Genomic DNA, 17,546 nt, shown 5'->3' with positions numbered 1-17,546 from the left:
ATTCTTAAGCGACAAAAGCACCTGTTTTCAAATATGTATCAAAATGCCTTATGCAGGTAACAGCGAAACAGGGGAAATAAGTCATAGATCCCTACAGAAATCTACACACAGTGATGCGTGCTGATAAATCTCTTGAGATGTTTAAAGCACAACATAATTCATTCTAAATGCGTCACATAACATGTCTTAGACAGGAAACTGCATCAGCTTTGTGAGAAGATTAGATCAAAATAAACGATAGTACTACTTAGGGTACAGTTTCTCCAACCTGAAGATAAACTGGACAGGGTTTCTTGGGGGGGCAGACTGCTCTATAGGGAGCAGACCTGGAGATGTGAGCAGAAAGAAGTGGCTCCTGTAAGAGCTCAGAAATATTCTAAGGGCTGAGGACATTCCAGGGAAAGGATGGGGTGGAAAACATGGAAAGGGAAGCGGCAGGAACTGACTGCTGGGAGGTAATTTTGAGAAGAACTACTTTATGGAATTAACAGAACTCCAAGGATTGTGCAAAACTTGGTTAGAGAGCTACAAATTAATGCTATTTGTCTTAAGTGTAAATAAATCATTCTAATAGCACATCAGTCAAACTTGAACAAGATTGTTCCTAAGTTGTGTTCATGAGCCAGACAGATATTTGATTCTCTTAGTCTCTCTCAAAAAGTCTGAATTCACTTTGAAAGCCTTTATCATTACTGGTATTGTTCCTGAGGCAACAGCCATTTTTCAAGCTGCCTGCAAAGTAATTTATCCTGGAGTGATAGCCAAGACAGTTCTGAAAGAATTCAAATGCAATGTGAAACATACTGCAAAAACTATGCAAAATTGCTGCAAGCCAAATTATGGGAATTCTTACAGCTGTTAACTCAGGAATTTGCCTGGCTATATCTTATTTCTTGATTTTAGTCACAATAATGATTTCATCAGCTCTCAAAAATGCTAGAATACTTGGAAGCTCACCTTACTGAATGACAGCCTTGGCATTCACGCTTATCCAAACCACCAAAGGAGAAGCTTCTATGCCTGAAAGCATTGTATATGCTAATTCACACCAGCCATGTGTCTCTCAACACTTTGCTTTTACAGAGATTAAAAAAATATTGCTACACATACAAACTGGTAATCCGCTGATCCGGGACTACTAAACTGGTAGTCTCCAACACAGGCATAGACCATTAGCAAATTTTGCCAAGATTTCACTGTGCTACCAGTCATCCTAACCCACATTCTTCAAGCATATTCTGTATTTCTAACTGACCTATTTTTCTCGAACAGGAGAAAACACCCACAGCAGCCATGAGGGTGTCATGCAACATTTGCCTAACTCTGCCAGAAATGGAGCTGACAAACTTTTCTTGTGAGTGTTCCCAAAAAATTATTGCTAAAAATGAACTTATAAGGCATTTAGGAGACCTTTTGAACAGAATCTAAAAACAAAAAAGAAAGGAAGTCAAGCAAATAGACTCTATATCTATATAGCACTCAAAAAATGCAGTGAAATATTGCTGAAGTCTTAAAGTATTAAGCTTTGAACAGACTCAAGAGACAGCATATTTTTAAAGATGTACATGACTTGTTTGAAGAACTATCCTTGCAGAAATATAAAACCAGTTTTCTTCAAACTTAGTGCATTAAAAATGCCAGTCTACCACTGGAATACCTAAAAAGCAGGGAAATTGTAAAATCTTACAGACTAGTGGAATTGAAATGATGAAAATACAAATGACTCAAGCTTAAATACATTCCAAATTGTGGAATTGTGCCTAAGCGGCACATTTGTAGTGAGCACACAACAGAAAAAGCACCAGCTGAAATTCTTATAATTATCTTGTTCTCTCTAATTGCATCTTCTTTTACACTAAAGATTATAACATCCACAATATAAACTGATCTCATTTTTATTTCTATTGGCATTTAAAATAACTCCATTCTAATGGAATTTGCAGAATGATGAAAGCAATATCAAAGGGAGGATATAGCTGAACATTCAAGACAAGGTAAGAGACAGAACAACTAAAACGAAGAAAATTAATAAGACACATAGTTTTAGAAGAATAGTTCAAAGCCATAGATGAATCAATTTCATTTTAATTCAAGGAAAGAATTTTAGGCAGAAAAACATCCTTATTTGTGAGACGATACTCCAAAGTCTTAAACTGTCATCAAGAGCAATATTATAGACATTTAAATATTATTAAAGATTTGGACTTACATGCTTGCTCCAAACAAATTACAGTTTACTTAAAACACAAGGGTCAAGACAAATGCAAAAACCAGAGAAGTACAAGGTAACATCTTGAGAACTCTGACCACAATATGCCATCTCCTGAACAATCAAGCTCTGTAGGGATCCTGATACAATAGATATTTTAGGTATAAAAGATTAAAGAGGCTATGAACAACAACAAACAGAAGAATCTAGAAAGGAATCAAGACATACATGAAACCGTAAGAGATCTCTTTGCAGTATTCATTGAACTCGTCAGTTTAGCACAACAGATCTGTGCAGAGCTACTTAACAGTAACTACTCATGCTAGCATCTACTTTCAAGCTACTTCAGAGCATCTAACTCAAATATTAGTATCTCACATTTTGAGGTAGTAGATTGCAAATATCAGCTTTAGAAAAAAATCCTTTGAGAATAAGGTGTTTTTGAAAAAAAAAAGTCTGTCGCAGATAAATTTGTCATTTCCTCACAGCTGTGCTGTAATTGCCAGCGACAACAGCAACTTTATTTGTTCAATGTAGAAATATTTATTTAATAGAAACTCCAGCAGCATGAACAATTCTCTAAGAACTTCTCTCCTGTTTGGTAAATGTATACTGATATCCTATGGTAACTTCACCGGAGAGAAATCTATATCACAGATTCTTTCCTGAAAAGTACATTTGCCATTTAAAGTTTATTCTTTCTCTGGTATTTTTGTCCTCTGGAGCACAATTCACAAACCACTGAATGCTTCTGCACTAAATATAAGACTAATAGTTTTTGGAGGATTCAATTCTTATGGACATTTAATTTTAAATCAAGATCTGCTAAAGCCTCATTCTAGAACATATTCAGGTATGGAAGGAAAGCTGAAAACACATATGGCTTAGAAATCAAAGCAGTGTTTTTAAAACTGTCTTATAGAATATGCAGTATTTGTCTAACAGGAATGTTGCTCCTAAACTAATATTTTACCAAGGATCTTCTGGAAAAATCATAATACAGAATATTAAAGCAGTGGATGTTTCAGGAATCTAGCAAATCAAGCATTGCTAAACAAAGGTTCTGAAAGCTACTTTCCATCATGATGATGACTTCTGTCATTCGAGATTTTAATATATTTTTCAAGTCCAATTCAGAACAAAGTCCTGGTCAAAGAAACAAATTACCATTATTAGCAGTTGTAGAGTTTCATGTATTAATGAAGCAGCTGATAACATGATTACAGTATATCACCTGTAAGAAAGCAGAACTCCTCCAGGTGGGGATCATAGTCATAATATTTCTACAGCTGCCTAACTCTTCCATGCTTTTGAGTTTAGTAATTTGCTCTCAGGAAGTGCATGCTTCACCAAAACAGGATCTACCAGGATGAATACAGATGGTTGTTTTATTAGCTCTTCCATTAAAGTTCAATTCATCTCTGATTATTGTAGCCAAATTTCCACACAGGCTACATCCTTTAGGACTGGATGTTCCTCATGTGCACAGAAAGACTTTAAAAATTAGGTTAGAATTAGGTCAGAACTGGACTAGAATTAGATCAGTAGTTTCCTTCTTGACAAGTAATATATCTATATTGCTCAGCTCCTCTTTCAAGTTGTCTCATATCTCAAAATTGGAGCAATACAGAGTGTGCCCTGTGCCCTAACACTTTTTTTTATTATTAGTTTATTTCTGAACAACAGTGAAAATTATGAAAATCTTTAAGGCAGAGCATGTAAGAGGCAGAAAAGAGGGTGTGTTTTTCAACAGATAAGTTCTAACTATCTAATCGTACAGTTATTCCTCCAGTAATGCTTGTTTGTTTTAATACATCCTGTCTGGAATCATGGAAGTTCACACACACATCATTGGTTTCTGTAAAAGCCATTCCTGAATCCTGAATTTTTGAAGTTTTTTTGTCATCTTAATTCTCTTTTTAATTTGACTTCTTACAACCACTGATCCCTTTCTGGGAACGGATGAAGAAAACTATTGTATGCACTACACAAACGGAGTGGTTTGGCTTCTTTGTTGCCAGCATCAGAGGTCTGTTGTTTTGCTTTTTAGCTCTGAAATCATCTAACACAACCTTTCTTTTCCTCAAGAACTTTTCACCAGTTAGCTAGGAAAACTGAAGGGCTGTTTGGGTTTTGCAGATGCTGTCAAAGCTGTCTGCAGGCATGCAAACACATCAGGAGCCATGCATCTTGCTGAAGAATGCTATACATCCAAGGTGTATGGTCTGCCATACAATGATGACAGTGGCAAACTAGACTTGTATGTTTACATGGAGAGCCAATTTTCAAGCTTATGCTAGAATTACTGGGTTTTTTTGCTTGAGACAGTAGCTTGGGCAAAGATCATTAATTCCTCCATTGTTTGTACAGTCTTGTCTTACGATCTGTTTTATTTTTGAGGTATCAAAACCATATTTTGACTATATCAAACTCTTGCTTCACTGAAAAAGCCAAGAGAAGATGGTGGAAATAAATTATGCAATCTTTAGGTTCCTTTAATTTGAACTGGCCTGTCCTAATGTAAAGTGAGTCTGTCATCATCTGTGCAGATACGAGATAACAATTCCTAAATTGAATGATATACCAAGTAAGACAGAGCATCTTACCATTAACTAAAAGGAAAAACTTCCATCTGAAAAAATGGCTACTCTGAAAATCAAGGTAAAGCAGCCAGTGAGTTTTTCTTCTGGGATCCTTTAACAAGATGAAAGATTCCCACGACATCTTCTCACATCACCTAGAAATATCTTTGTAAATTCCAGTAGACAGATTATACAACACCATAATGTGTGAACAATAGCTATAAGTTATCTAATAATGACCAAAAAAGGCTACATTACGATGGCAATTCAGAACCAAGAACAACCATCAACAACTTCAGAACCAAAAGCAGTAATACCCCAACTGCTTTTCCCTCAGCTCCTCAAGAACAAAGATTGGATGGATGGGTGATTAGATCTTGATATATCCTGTCAAACATTTCTGACTGTCAGATCTGAGGGAAATGATAATTTAGCTGCAAATCATTAAGCCATGTGTCCAACATAAATAGAGAGCTCCATAAAATTATTGGGAGTATCTATCTTGTTTTGTCAGAAAATGTCATGATACATGGTTGGCTTTTTTTAATCAGATACTGACATAGCATTACAGTATTTAGAATAAAAGTATCATAGCTTTGAACTGATGTGAGACCATTAGAAAGTAAAACCAATATTAAATCTGCAACTTTTCAGTCTACAAACCCTGTTCTATTATGTAATACAAAGGCCATACATTAATGGTGCCCAAACTGATACGTTTTTTCAATATATTAGTAATTCCAGTGGAATTTTACAATTATAAATCACATTATATTCCTAAAACACTAGTACAATACTTTTCAATTCATAGCAAGAGTCTGCAGATCTTTCAATTAGGACACAGTATCAAGGGAATTCTTACTGGCAATCAGTTTCTTTAAAAGAAATGACCCAAAAGAAAGAGTCACTGATTATGTACATTGAGTGTTAAGACCTTTTGGTGAACAACATTGCCATAATCACTGTAATGCATCACTCTTGTCATTACACCAAGAAATGAGATCCCTGAGTAGGCTTCTGCTCGCAACAGAGACAGACCACTGAAGACTAACTTCAGTATCTCTAATACTGGAAGAATAACAAGGTGATAGCCCAAGTTCAATAGAAAATTAATTTTCAAAACTTATTTTTAAAATACATCTAAATCAACAGATGTGTCATTCTCCACTACCGTAAGGTTTATACCAAGGCTGAATGCTTGTTCTGAGCTCAATACAAGTTCCAGGGAATACAATTAAAGACAAGAATACAATGATTCTTTCTGTCCTTAGAACTTTTGCAATTCATAAGGCACATCAAAACCTGTTTCTGCACATTTTTGGTTAAACTATTTTTATGTCATCTGGAAGAAAAAGAGAAAGCTTTCTTTTTTTAAAAGAAACCACCACAAGTGAGTCTTTTAAAAAAATAAAAATCTTACGTCCCCTTCTTACCAGCCACCGCAAAAACTGCAAATGACAAAAAAAATTGAAAATTCAATTGGGTATAGTTCTTCTGCTAGTCCTTTGAAGTTGGAAACATCATATAAAGATGTATCAAACATTTTACACAAAAGGTTTAAACAGACCACACAGCCTTCTTTTCTGAGACCAACAAAACATTGGCACTTCTCTATTCTACCCACAGAATTCATTGTGAAGAATCACATGAATTCAGCTACAGATGAAGTTCACTAGACAGTGGTGTAACTTGCCTCCAACTTGCTATGTTTGCCATAACCCACTGTCTTCTCAGTAAATAAAATTAACTGCAGGAAAAGAATGATTCACAAACATTTAAAGGAACTATGATCGGGCTTAAAGCAGTGGTGAGACCACCACGTCACTCTTCAAACTCCCTTTTTCCCCCCAAATTGCTTACCACAAACACTTGATCTTTCATTTCTAGACATTATAAAATTCACAAATCATCAATCAGTTTGACACCCTGCTTTTAAGGATCACAGATAAAAGTAAACTAGAAATGGTTACACATCAATTTGCAGTAACTTAGTGGCTTTACAACCACGTGTCCTTCTCTCCACATCCTCTAGTTGTCTCTGGTCCTCTCGAAAGCAGGCTAGCAGGCTGAGCGGAAGAGTTTAGCTTGAATATCAAAATATAAAATCAAAAGGCAGCTGGTGTTTGAGCCATGCTCTTCCTTCTCTTATGCTCCAGTTGGGTCACACATACATTCCTGAGCAAAGGGCACTGATAGGTTCCAGGCACCACTACTCTTGTTTGACCTCTCTCCCTCATACTGGACCTGCCCTGCCCAGACAGGAGTGGGAATCTCATTCCTTCACCTTCGTCTTTCCCTCACTTGACAATGTGATGTTGCTCTGAACCAAAACTAAACTTCAGACTGAGGCTGACTTTTTTTACTGAAAAATGATGGGTTTTACCACAAAAAGCTTTTAACTCCTTCCTTTTATTTTGGTGATTAAAGGATTAAAACCCACTACTTTTTTTTTTCCCCCCACTTCTACTGGACTTAGATGCTTAATTGTACCAGAAGAGTCCTCCTGAATTTTTGTTGCATGGCCTTAATTTGAATAGGAAGAAGACTTGTTTATTAGTTTTAACTTTTGAAAAAAGATAGTTAACATCACTTAATGTAAAGTACTTTTTCCAACTGGAAAAAAGGTAAGAAAATTCATATGCTTCTCCCTCCAGAACTACTATATCATCCATCTTGTTTCTAGAAAGAAGGCAGGGGAAAAAAAAAAAAATTATGTATTTGCTATGAACTTGTCTGTTCACAGAAATAAAGAATGAAACAGTATGAAAAACTGGTTCCAAGTTACCAGTTGTCACTGCCTTGTGGTGCTTTTGGTTTCTTTGTGGGGTCTGGGGTTTTCTTGGTTTTGTTTAAAAAAATGTAATACCAAAATATAATTTGCACTGGCCTATGGGAAATAATAAAATATACAGTATTGCAGCCTATTTTAAAATATTTCAGTTTGTAACACAGTTGGAGATTTGCATTTAAAAACTGGTTAAAATGAGAAGGAAAAAAGAATTACAGATTATGTTACTTTTAGTAAGACCTAGATTGGATTATATTATAACTAATTATAAAAATTAGTCAAAAGTGACAATTTCCAATAAATTCAAATAATTAGGGCTCATAAAAATTACTCTCGCCAAAGATGTAATTATTAATTCAAGGCTTCAAAAGTATTAAACATTAATGGAAAAATTAACAAAAAAGTAGGCTACTGTCAGTCTTGACAGGATTAAGCCTCCTGGAATTACAGAAATAATCTTATCCTTAATCTTCAGAACTTTCACTCAGGAAAGGATTGATTATTCTTTCCACAAAGGGTATTTTCTACATTACTCAAGAACTCTACAGTAAAACCCCTCTGCCATCAGGCACAAAACTTAGCAGGCTAATCTAGTCTTTTGCAAGGGACTCATCTCTGCTTTTTCCAGTGATTTACATCCACATCATCCTCTTACAGAAAGCACAGACACTTTTGACAGTAACCCCTGTGAGTCTTAGTGGGCACTTCATGATTTTCTTCTGACAACACCTTTTTCATCATTGCCTTAAAGTATATTTTTCTACTGCATCTAATCAGCACTGTAAAGTAGTAAATTTATAGTCACTAACTTAATTACACGAGATCACTGAGTTACTTAAAATATGCATTTCTCCTTCAGGCATATTTTTTTTCTTACAAATTACGATTTCAATAAGAAATTAAGATCGAATACAGACATTTACTTGGTTGATATGATTCCAAGCACACTCAAAGGAGACAAAAATGTACTTACTCAGTGCCAGTTTATAGCTGTTACTACAGTATCACAAATGTGACTGTAATAAGCAACGATTCTGAGCCATGAAGCACCTGTATGTCATTATTTGGTAACATCATGAGAACCATGAAAACGTTTATTCTTCAGTCAAGTTACTAGTGATGGCTACACTGCTGAGGGCCCTCCATCAGTCCTAAAGTTGGAATGTTAGTATTCACAGACTTTTTTCCTTTGTAATATCTTAAAGAAAGCTTTAATAGCTTCATGATCAGACATACGAGCTGTCAGTCAATTCAGACGCCATGCAAGCTTTATATCAAAACTATCCCGTGTAGCATGAACCCTTTGAACCTTCTAAATTAGCCTGGACAAATTTCCCAAAAGGATTTCCTATTGTAAACATACGCTTTATCACAAACTCAGCATTTTTCAAGGATCTTTTCGATCCAGATAACTCAACTTGGTAATAGATTAACTTCTATTCCGTTTCAGCATTGCTTTCTCAACTGTTTCATTAGCAGAAGGATTCACTCATTTCTTCCACTAGTTAAAAGTAGAGACTTGAGAGATCTCATTCAATTTCTGGTGTTATCCTTCTCAGACTGTGCAGAATTCATCAAAGAATCACTGAAAAAGGGGAATGTCCTTGTATTCCCAGTACTAAACAAGAGCAACCCCTTTAGTCAGTTTAATCAAAGCAATAATATTTAGGTGCTAGTTAGAAATTTCCTAGTGGAAATAAAACATGATACCAAATATCTGTTATTCCCAGAAAATATGCACATTTGCAGCATTACTTCTGCTATATCTTTGTAGACAAGAAAAAAAAATTTACATGTTATTGGACAAAAGTCTGCAGCAACAGAAACCATTTAGCAGTCTGAGAAAAAAAATTGGTGACAATGGGAACAAAACCACCACGTTGTATTTGCTGAAGTATCTCACTGATGGGACTGCCAGGTCTAGAAAACAAGATGCAATCTGCTCTAAATGGAATGGCGTGTATGAGAATAATGTTGATGTTATGGTCAGAGAAGCATTTTGTTTTATGGTAACAGTATATCCTAAACATTTCTCTTTTATTAAAAAAACCAAACACTTCCATAGTTTAATGCTCACGAGGCAGAAAATGTTCTGGAGATGTAGACTGCATCCAAACTGTCTTCTAACACATTCTCTACAAATAAAAATACAACAGACCATTGTGCAGAATTGTTTGAAGAGTAAATAAAAATTCTTCAGAGTACTTCCTTTCACCAGCGTTCCACTCAACTGCTTGCAAGGAAACCTGAACACTAGCGAGGAGCTTCTGTCTGGAAATATCATTGGTATGTCAGGAGATTTCTCCCTTCCCTGCCTGAACTTCTCCTTAAATTACATTCAGGACTCTGTGGTACCATAACAACTTTGGTATGGCATATATTTCAGTATTTTGTAAAAGTTTCACTTCTATTTCCACCTCCAGTTATTGTTGGTTTACCTTTTTCACCCTGGCTGCTCTGCAGGATATACATCCTTACAATATTTAAGTGAGGTCTTACAGCTTTAACATGGAATATTGTTAACTACTATATCAAAACCACATCAAGATACATACTGAAGTGATACCCTGTATTACAAGATATGCAACAGATTTCACCATGTTTTATCAAAACGTGTCAAAGCAATGCAATTCCTGATGGCAAAATAGAAGTGAGTCATGCAAACAATGGTTGTTTGGGCTTTTAGGAGATTCATATGAACTTTCTTTCACTTCCATTCATTGGAATATGCATACTCCTCAGTAGTGCAGCTTGATTTTTCAAGTTTAAATGAGGACAAAATCCAAAACAAATCTCAACAAAACTGTTTTGCTTTGCCTGCTATGGGTCAATATCATGTAAAATGCCAAAACTCTTTTCCCCCTCAGGCGGAAATTGCAGATGATCCAAGATTCACTTGGAACCCAGTGCAAGCTTTCTAACTGGCCACAAACCATTCTAAGTATTCCGAGTATGTACCAAAATCTGGATTCAGGGTACATTGCAAAAACCCTGTGCAGAGCATAGAAATCAAAATTAATGTGTACTTAGATAATTCTTATTTTTTTATTCTATAGAAGTCATTTGTGAAAGGTTACACAGTACACTTTTTAGTTCGGATACCTAAAAGAAACTGTCAAGATGTATTAACATCAGAGTTTATTTCTCTTCTAACTGTGCCATGCTATCTTTAAGTACTTTATCCTAGAACCCAGTAAGAAGGCTGGACTTGAAACTAACTGGAGATCGACTCTAGTTGTTTTAAGTTTAGAACATTCCTTAATTAGACAGCAGTGTTTAAACGGGGACCTTAGGCAAGGAGACAGTACAGCATTATCTTTCTTTACAGACCATTCTCCAAATTTTGCACACAATCTCATACAGTCACACTCACTAAACCAGAGCAGAATTTGCAACATAACCACACAAAACAGGACTATCTAGGGCATGGTTTGGAGACTACAAGTGCATTATCTATTTTCTTTGTATAACATCCATCCATTCTATAAATCAACGTGCAAACACTGAAGACAAAGTATGGCAAATGCATAACAGACTAAATATACTGTATTACTGTGTGTACGTGTCTGTTTTATAGTGCTATTGGAATGTGTGCATGTGAGTACACATGTAGGAATACTATATAGCATTTATATTGGAGTCTTCAAAAAACTGAGGCTATTCTGTTTGTGGTAACAACTGGACAGAAGCTAAAACCAGCTAAACTTATGTGAGACACTCCTACTAGGCTTAATAAGGAAGGATTAAGCAGAAATTAACTTGTATCACCCATGTCTTCTAATGAAACATTCTGTAATCTACTCCTAGTTTCACACTTTCCTGTGACATCAATCAGGTTTGCATCAAGCACCTACTTAATAAGGCTACCAAATCACTTCGAAGGACAGTCTTCAACAAAATACATGGGGAAAAATGTAAATTTAAGGACTTAAAGCTCTGTCAATGAGCATTTTTTGAACAGCTCTCAGAATCTTACCAGCTCTTGTGTGTCTTCTGCTAATGGCAAAAATGTAGCTTCCAGAATAGCAACTTGATCAGCACTGAGCTTCTGCCACAGACTAATCAGCATAATCACCAGATGGGTGGCACTTTTTAACTTCGTGAATGCCTGGAACATGTTGACTTGATTTTCTTCTGCTGCATCTGCTAGAGCTATTACCTGCAAAAATTACAAACGTCTGTTAAGTATAATTTTACCATCCATGAACACTCAACACTGAAATTACCTTTGGCACACTTGTTTTCCTTTAGAAGATCCTGAAGAATTCTGTCTTCCATAAACACAAACCACAGAGTATTAAATGAGCTATCATTTATTTAGATTTTTCTTTTGCATACCCAAGGCAATTTCAAGTCCATATGGCAACAGGATTAATCTACATAGTACAATCAGTGTAGAAAGGATCCTGTTTAGAGCATATTCTTAAGAAGTTCCTGAAATTGATCCCCATTTTATCACATAATACATGATAACAAACTAACTTTCAGGTTTATATCACACAGGACACTAATCTCTATATGATCAGCAAGTCTACTGTATTAATCAAAAACAATACATTGATTTTATGCATTTAAAAACGCAGTATATAATTATTTCCACATGAACATAACTGCCATCTGTTATTTTATTAACTCTCTGCTCTCTCCATGTTTTGCACTAGTTGCTTCTGCTTTTATGCCAAAATGTAAACATTATGGATCATGTATATGAAGGCAATACCACTTTAACTGCCAGATACTATGAAAGAATTTTCAAAATAAAATAAAATGGCAGATTCACTTCTTCTAAGATGGTAAGATAGTTTTTGAGTACTTCAAGATGGGGAAAAACAGAAGAGCTATTATATTATATTCCACTCAGTTCAGCAATAACTTGTCATTGTATATAATACTGTCCACTCACAGCATATACAAAAACTGATATTCTGAAAAATATTGCTATAAACACCTTCTTTCTTGAAATACAATGTTTAGACATTTTCCATCACTGATGAAAAGTGAAGACGACGGTGATTTCAATACGCCAACAAGAGATTTTCCACACTATATGCACCAAACCACTTCAACTAAAGGGAAGGAACAAAGATGAGGGGTTTTCCTGAGGGAGCACAGCTTACAAGACCTGTTCTCACGAATGCCATGACATCTTCGCGTTGCCTGAACAACATTTGGCTTCCAGCAGCGCTTATCTTCACTGTCACTTAAACCAACACAAAGCACCTCCCTCAACCACTTTCTCCTTCTGTTTATTTATCTGCAAAATGGGGTAATAAGTGCTTGACTGGAGTTGTGAAAAGCCTCACAGAAACGCAGTTAAAGTGTAATTAGTATTACAACAGAATTTAGAACGTGAAACTTGCAGAGCTTGATCCATTAACATTTGGCAACAGCAGGAAAAGGAAAATACTATACAATGCATCTTCAGCCGGGAAACAAAGCCAACCAGCTGTTAGCATTTGGTGGAGGAAAACTATTTTTAGTCTGCAACACTGGCATTGGAGATGTGTGTGTGTTCCCTCTAAGCTCCCATGGGAATAGGAAGCTAAAGAAAACAGAATTTTAGGGAACCATAAATATGAAACATTTCAAACAAAACGTGTTGATAGCTTTTGTTTCAGATTTTAAAATGCAATGTTTCCAAATAAAGGGGAGAACCCACAGGACACTCACGAGCCCAAACACTACCAAAATCAGTGCCAAGTAACAAAATAAAAAAAAAAAAAAAAAGACCAGCTAACCATGCAAAGGAGAAGGGAGAAATGAGTGAAAACTAACATGACATACTTTGGTTAGAGGACAGTAACAGTATCGCAGATATGTCACCTGAAGTAATTGTGCCTGCGTTCAGTTTGCCCAAAGTCCTGATGTTCTTCACACCTCATGTTCTACACAAGGTGGAGGTCCACGTTGCAGTTACTTTTTGACAAGTTTTGGGTGACAAAGCTACATGACAAAGACAACACTATACAAGTTCTACTTTACACTTGCAGAAAAACCAAAACCAATTTAGCTTTCTGAGATCTGGAATATCCAGGATAATACAAGTAGAATTACCATATATATGATAATGTAGGCACACACAGTCATTGCAGTTTTAAAAAAGTCTATACTGCAGACAGAAAAAACGTTGTCAAAACAGCACCCTTCGATATATGCTGAGAACTGAAAGCCAAAGCAACACAGAAAGCAGCTGGAAGGGACTAGAGATACTTAGACAATACACGATTCCACAGCAAATACTCGGTATGAGCAGGGGGAAGAAATCTTTCCTCAAGAGGAAAATTATTCTAAACAACTCCCAGGACATCAGCTGTAAATTTTAGAAGTGTTCTGGGGTTCTTCATTCAAACACTTGCAGAATTTAAGGATAAATAAGTTCTAAAAACATGACATTCACATTTTTAATTATTTTCATAGATTTCTAGGTTGGAAAAGACCTTAGAGATCATCCAGTCCAACCGTCCCTAATCCCCATTAAACCATATCCCTAAGTAGATCATCCACCCTATTCTTAAACACATCCAGGGATGGGGACTCAACCACCTCCCTGGGCAGCCTATTTTATTTTCACCTGAACATTATCTCTAATTGTATGTTACAATAGTTGATGGAAATCAAGAATCCACACCCTTTGCAAACTGAGATTCTAGTCTCTTCAGACTCACTCATGGTTTTTCCATAATTTACCAACTGCATCTTCAGTTCTCACAGTAGTTGTTCAATCTGTTAAGATCTATTCTATCATCTTGCTAAACAGATATAAGATTTTTAAAAGGAAACCTTTCCCTGTCTCACTTTTTCCAGGGCAGACGGAAAAAAACATTTCAACTGGCAGTTCCGAGTGTAGCTTAGTTTCCAGTTGGTCTACAATCTTTGCATCTATCAAGTAAAGTCCATCTACATTGCATAAGGTCTATCATTGCCTATTTAACATTTTCCTTTCTCCTTCTTTAGTATCACAAAGCTTTCAAATAAAGATAATTAAAAGTATGTTTTTCAAACTTTCTTTCTAAAAGCAATGGAAGAAAGGAAAGTGGATGATGCAGGAAAGATTTAAGTAGTACTGGAATAGTTTGAAAGTACAATATTGAGTATGTATTTTTATAACTGATCAAAACTTCCTTGTCATTTACATACTTTTTTGTTTGAATTTTTTTGACCAAATTCTTGCTTTGTTCCAATAAACCTACCTACAGCAAAGCACAGGCCAGTGAAGTTATTAATGAAAGCAAGTTACAAAAAGGAAAGAAAGAGAATAACTATTCTCTAAATTAAGATAATATTAAAGATTCTTACTAAATTTCATATTCACAGTTGCAAAGGTAGAGCTGAAAGCCAGAAGCACTTTCATAACTAGAGAACTTCACCCCTCAACACTATCACCAGTATTTGACTGCAATAATTTCCAAGCACAGAGCACTTCTCATGTTTTCACCCTTAAGTGTTGAAGCAGAAACATTTCTCCCCATGCTTATTTCATTGCTAAGTAGACCTTATAAGATGTCAAGCATTTGAAAACTGTAAACTACTGGTGATTCAAGTTTTAAAAACAGCCAGATTTCTCTATCATTAGTGCTTACTTCCAGATATTTATTAGGGCATTGTTTAGCATCCAGCAATAACTTCAAAATTACTAATCCCTCTTGAAAAAGGCTTGCAACATACCCACACTCTTGTATATTCAGACAAGTTCCTCAGGGCAATAACGAATATCACTCTCCCAGGCTTATTCCAATAATACAAAACATACAAATACAATTCCAAAAGCACAAAATGCCTTCTTATTAGCTGGCTAGGAAATTGAAGAAAACTTTGAAAAAGCAGATGGCAAGAAATGAGTACGAAGTTCCAAGGGGCTTTCTTTTGAGTTGGTATTATATTTTCTTGGAGTCCCTAATACCATTGGGACTGAAGACTCACAGGTCATATTCTAAAATGGAGAACAGGAAGTGTGACTGACAACTTGTTTTTCTTTTTTTAAAACAGCCAAGAAAAACATAACTGTCCACCACTGATAAAACTTCAGCCAACTAATCTTTTTCTCACCTAGTTCTATCACACTGGGTTCAGCTTCTAGAAAATTAGATCTTCATTTTAGAAGAAATCAAGTTTGAAGAGAGTAGAAGTCTGGCATTTAAGGAATCTAGAATCTCTTTATATTTCATCTATAGCACTTAGGAGCAAGCCTTCTATGCAAAATTTGTTGAAATAAGAAAATAACATCAGAACTGTAATTATGAAAATGACATGGGGATGAGAAATTACCAAGACTATTTTGTACTCCACAGTAAATTAATCCCTAATGAAAGCCTTTATATCCAGTTTCAAAAGAACCATTCTGTACACAGTTATACTAGCAAAACCAGATCACAAAACAAGCTCACAGGTCTCTTCCAGCAATCGTTCTTATGGAATAATTTATTGCAAGGTAGTTAATTGATCTGGCCCCTTTCAACTACTTTAAAAGAAAATTAGATCTTCATAAAGCAGGATTTTAATGCATGTAAAGCAGAAAAAAAGAGACAGCTGAGAAATGCTAGGATTACTGCTTGCTCATTCCTACTGCAACAGGGTGTTTACTACTACTCTATTTCACCCTTTCCCACATTCACTCATTTTAGAGAAGAAAATACAAGTCAGTTATTGAATCTATAACAAGGATTTAACAATATTTTTTTTTTTGGTTTTAAGAAGTCACCATCACATATCCTAGTTTGCATGGAACATGTAAGCATTTAAGTATTCTTTTCCTTACAAGCCCCTTTGTTTACCTTGCACACAGGGCACGCAGCCACATACAAAAGCTAAGACACCAGCAAAGCAAACCTTTAAAAGAGAGAATCCAACAGAAGTGATGATAGCAATTTAATTCACAAAATCCTGAATACCCCTTATTCTGGGAGTAAGCTTTTTTTTTTATTTTTAAAGAAGCAATTCTGGAAGTAGTTGATATCAAAACAGTGACTAGCAGCCTGATTCCCCGTGCAGACCATCTCACTCAGCAACCATTGTGCACACAGCTTTTGACAGGTGACCACAGCTTTATGGAATGCAGGCAGAGATATCCATGTCAGGGAGAGATCTTTATCAAACTCTCCATCACCAGAAAGAAGACTAACCATGTCACTCCTGCAAGGGAGCACTTCTAAACGCTCTGGCATTCCCACAGCACTGCAACGGGTACATGAGACCGGGCGTTGGGATTAAGTACCTCGGGCCCGATTATCCAAACCTCATAAGAACGCCTCGGCTGGTGCTAGCCACGACTGCAGTTTCCAAAGCTGCCATCGGCCCACCACGATGACAACAAAGCACCAATTCCCCAGGCACCAAATACTCACCTTTCAAGTGAAGCTCGACACGACCTCGATCTGAGAAGACAGCAGAGATGAAAGACATTGCAGCATGACAACCCACGCCTTATCAGCCTGCACCCAGCTGCCTCCAGAAATTCTATTGCCTCACTTGAGGAACGTGAAATTATTGATCATCGTGAGTAGTTACTAGAGCAATCTGTGCCTCTGGAAACTAGAAGAGCCAGGCTAAGGAAACACTCAAGGTTGCAAAGGAAGTTGTGTAGTTCAGTTTTTTCTATGTTTTCATGGACAGAATTACCATAAAGAGCTCTACTGCACCTTTCTAAACTGAAATTTGCCACGAAGAAGTGTTGTCTACAAGCACCACACAGGTTACAAGTTGGGATGGCAGTCAGCTCAAACAGCCCATAAGAGCCAAACACATGTACTGTTTAAATTCAGAATTCTCTTTTGAGACTTCACACCTATCAAAGCTGTACCTTACCTCCACAAACCAAAGTGATAGTTGATTATTAGCCTGGAGAGTCATGCTGCATCACTTTATTTCGTTTTAAGAACTCATGACAATGATCTTAAAATCTTTTGGAATAAAGTAACTAGCATTTCAGCTATACAGAGACATAGTAGTATGAACATGGCCAGGTGAAAAG

General features: G+C 36.2%; 1 protein-coding gene across 1 annotated transcript in view; it reads right to left on the bottom strand.

Annotated features, from left to right (window-relative positions):
• Positions 1-17,546, bottom strand: part of BBS9 (Bardet-Biedl syndrome 9) — a 301,146-nt gene that overhangs the window by 156,678 nt on the left and 126,922 nt on the right. Inside the window, exon 20 of the mRNA XM_086614220.1 lies at positions 11,556-11,738. Within this exon, the coding sequence (XP_086470346.1) occupies positions 11,556-11,738 (183 nt within the window). The remainder of the gene's footprint in view (positions 1-11,555; positions 11,739-17,546) is intronic.

Source organism: Tauraco erythrolophus, chromosome 7 (assembly GCF_009769465.1).
Source record: "Tauraco erythrolophus isolate bTauEry1 chromosome 7, bTauEry1.pri, whole genome shotgun sequence".
Classification (NCBI taxonomy): Eukaryota; Metazoa; Chordata; class Aves; order Musophagiformes; family Musophagidae; genus Tauraco; species Tauraco erythrolophus.
This window is presented reverse-complemented; position numbering and strand designations above follow the sequence as displayed.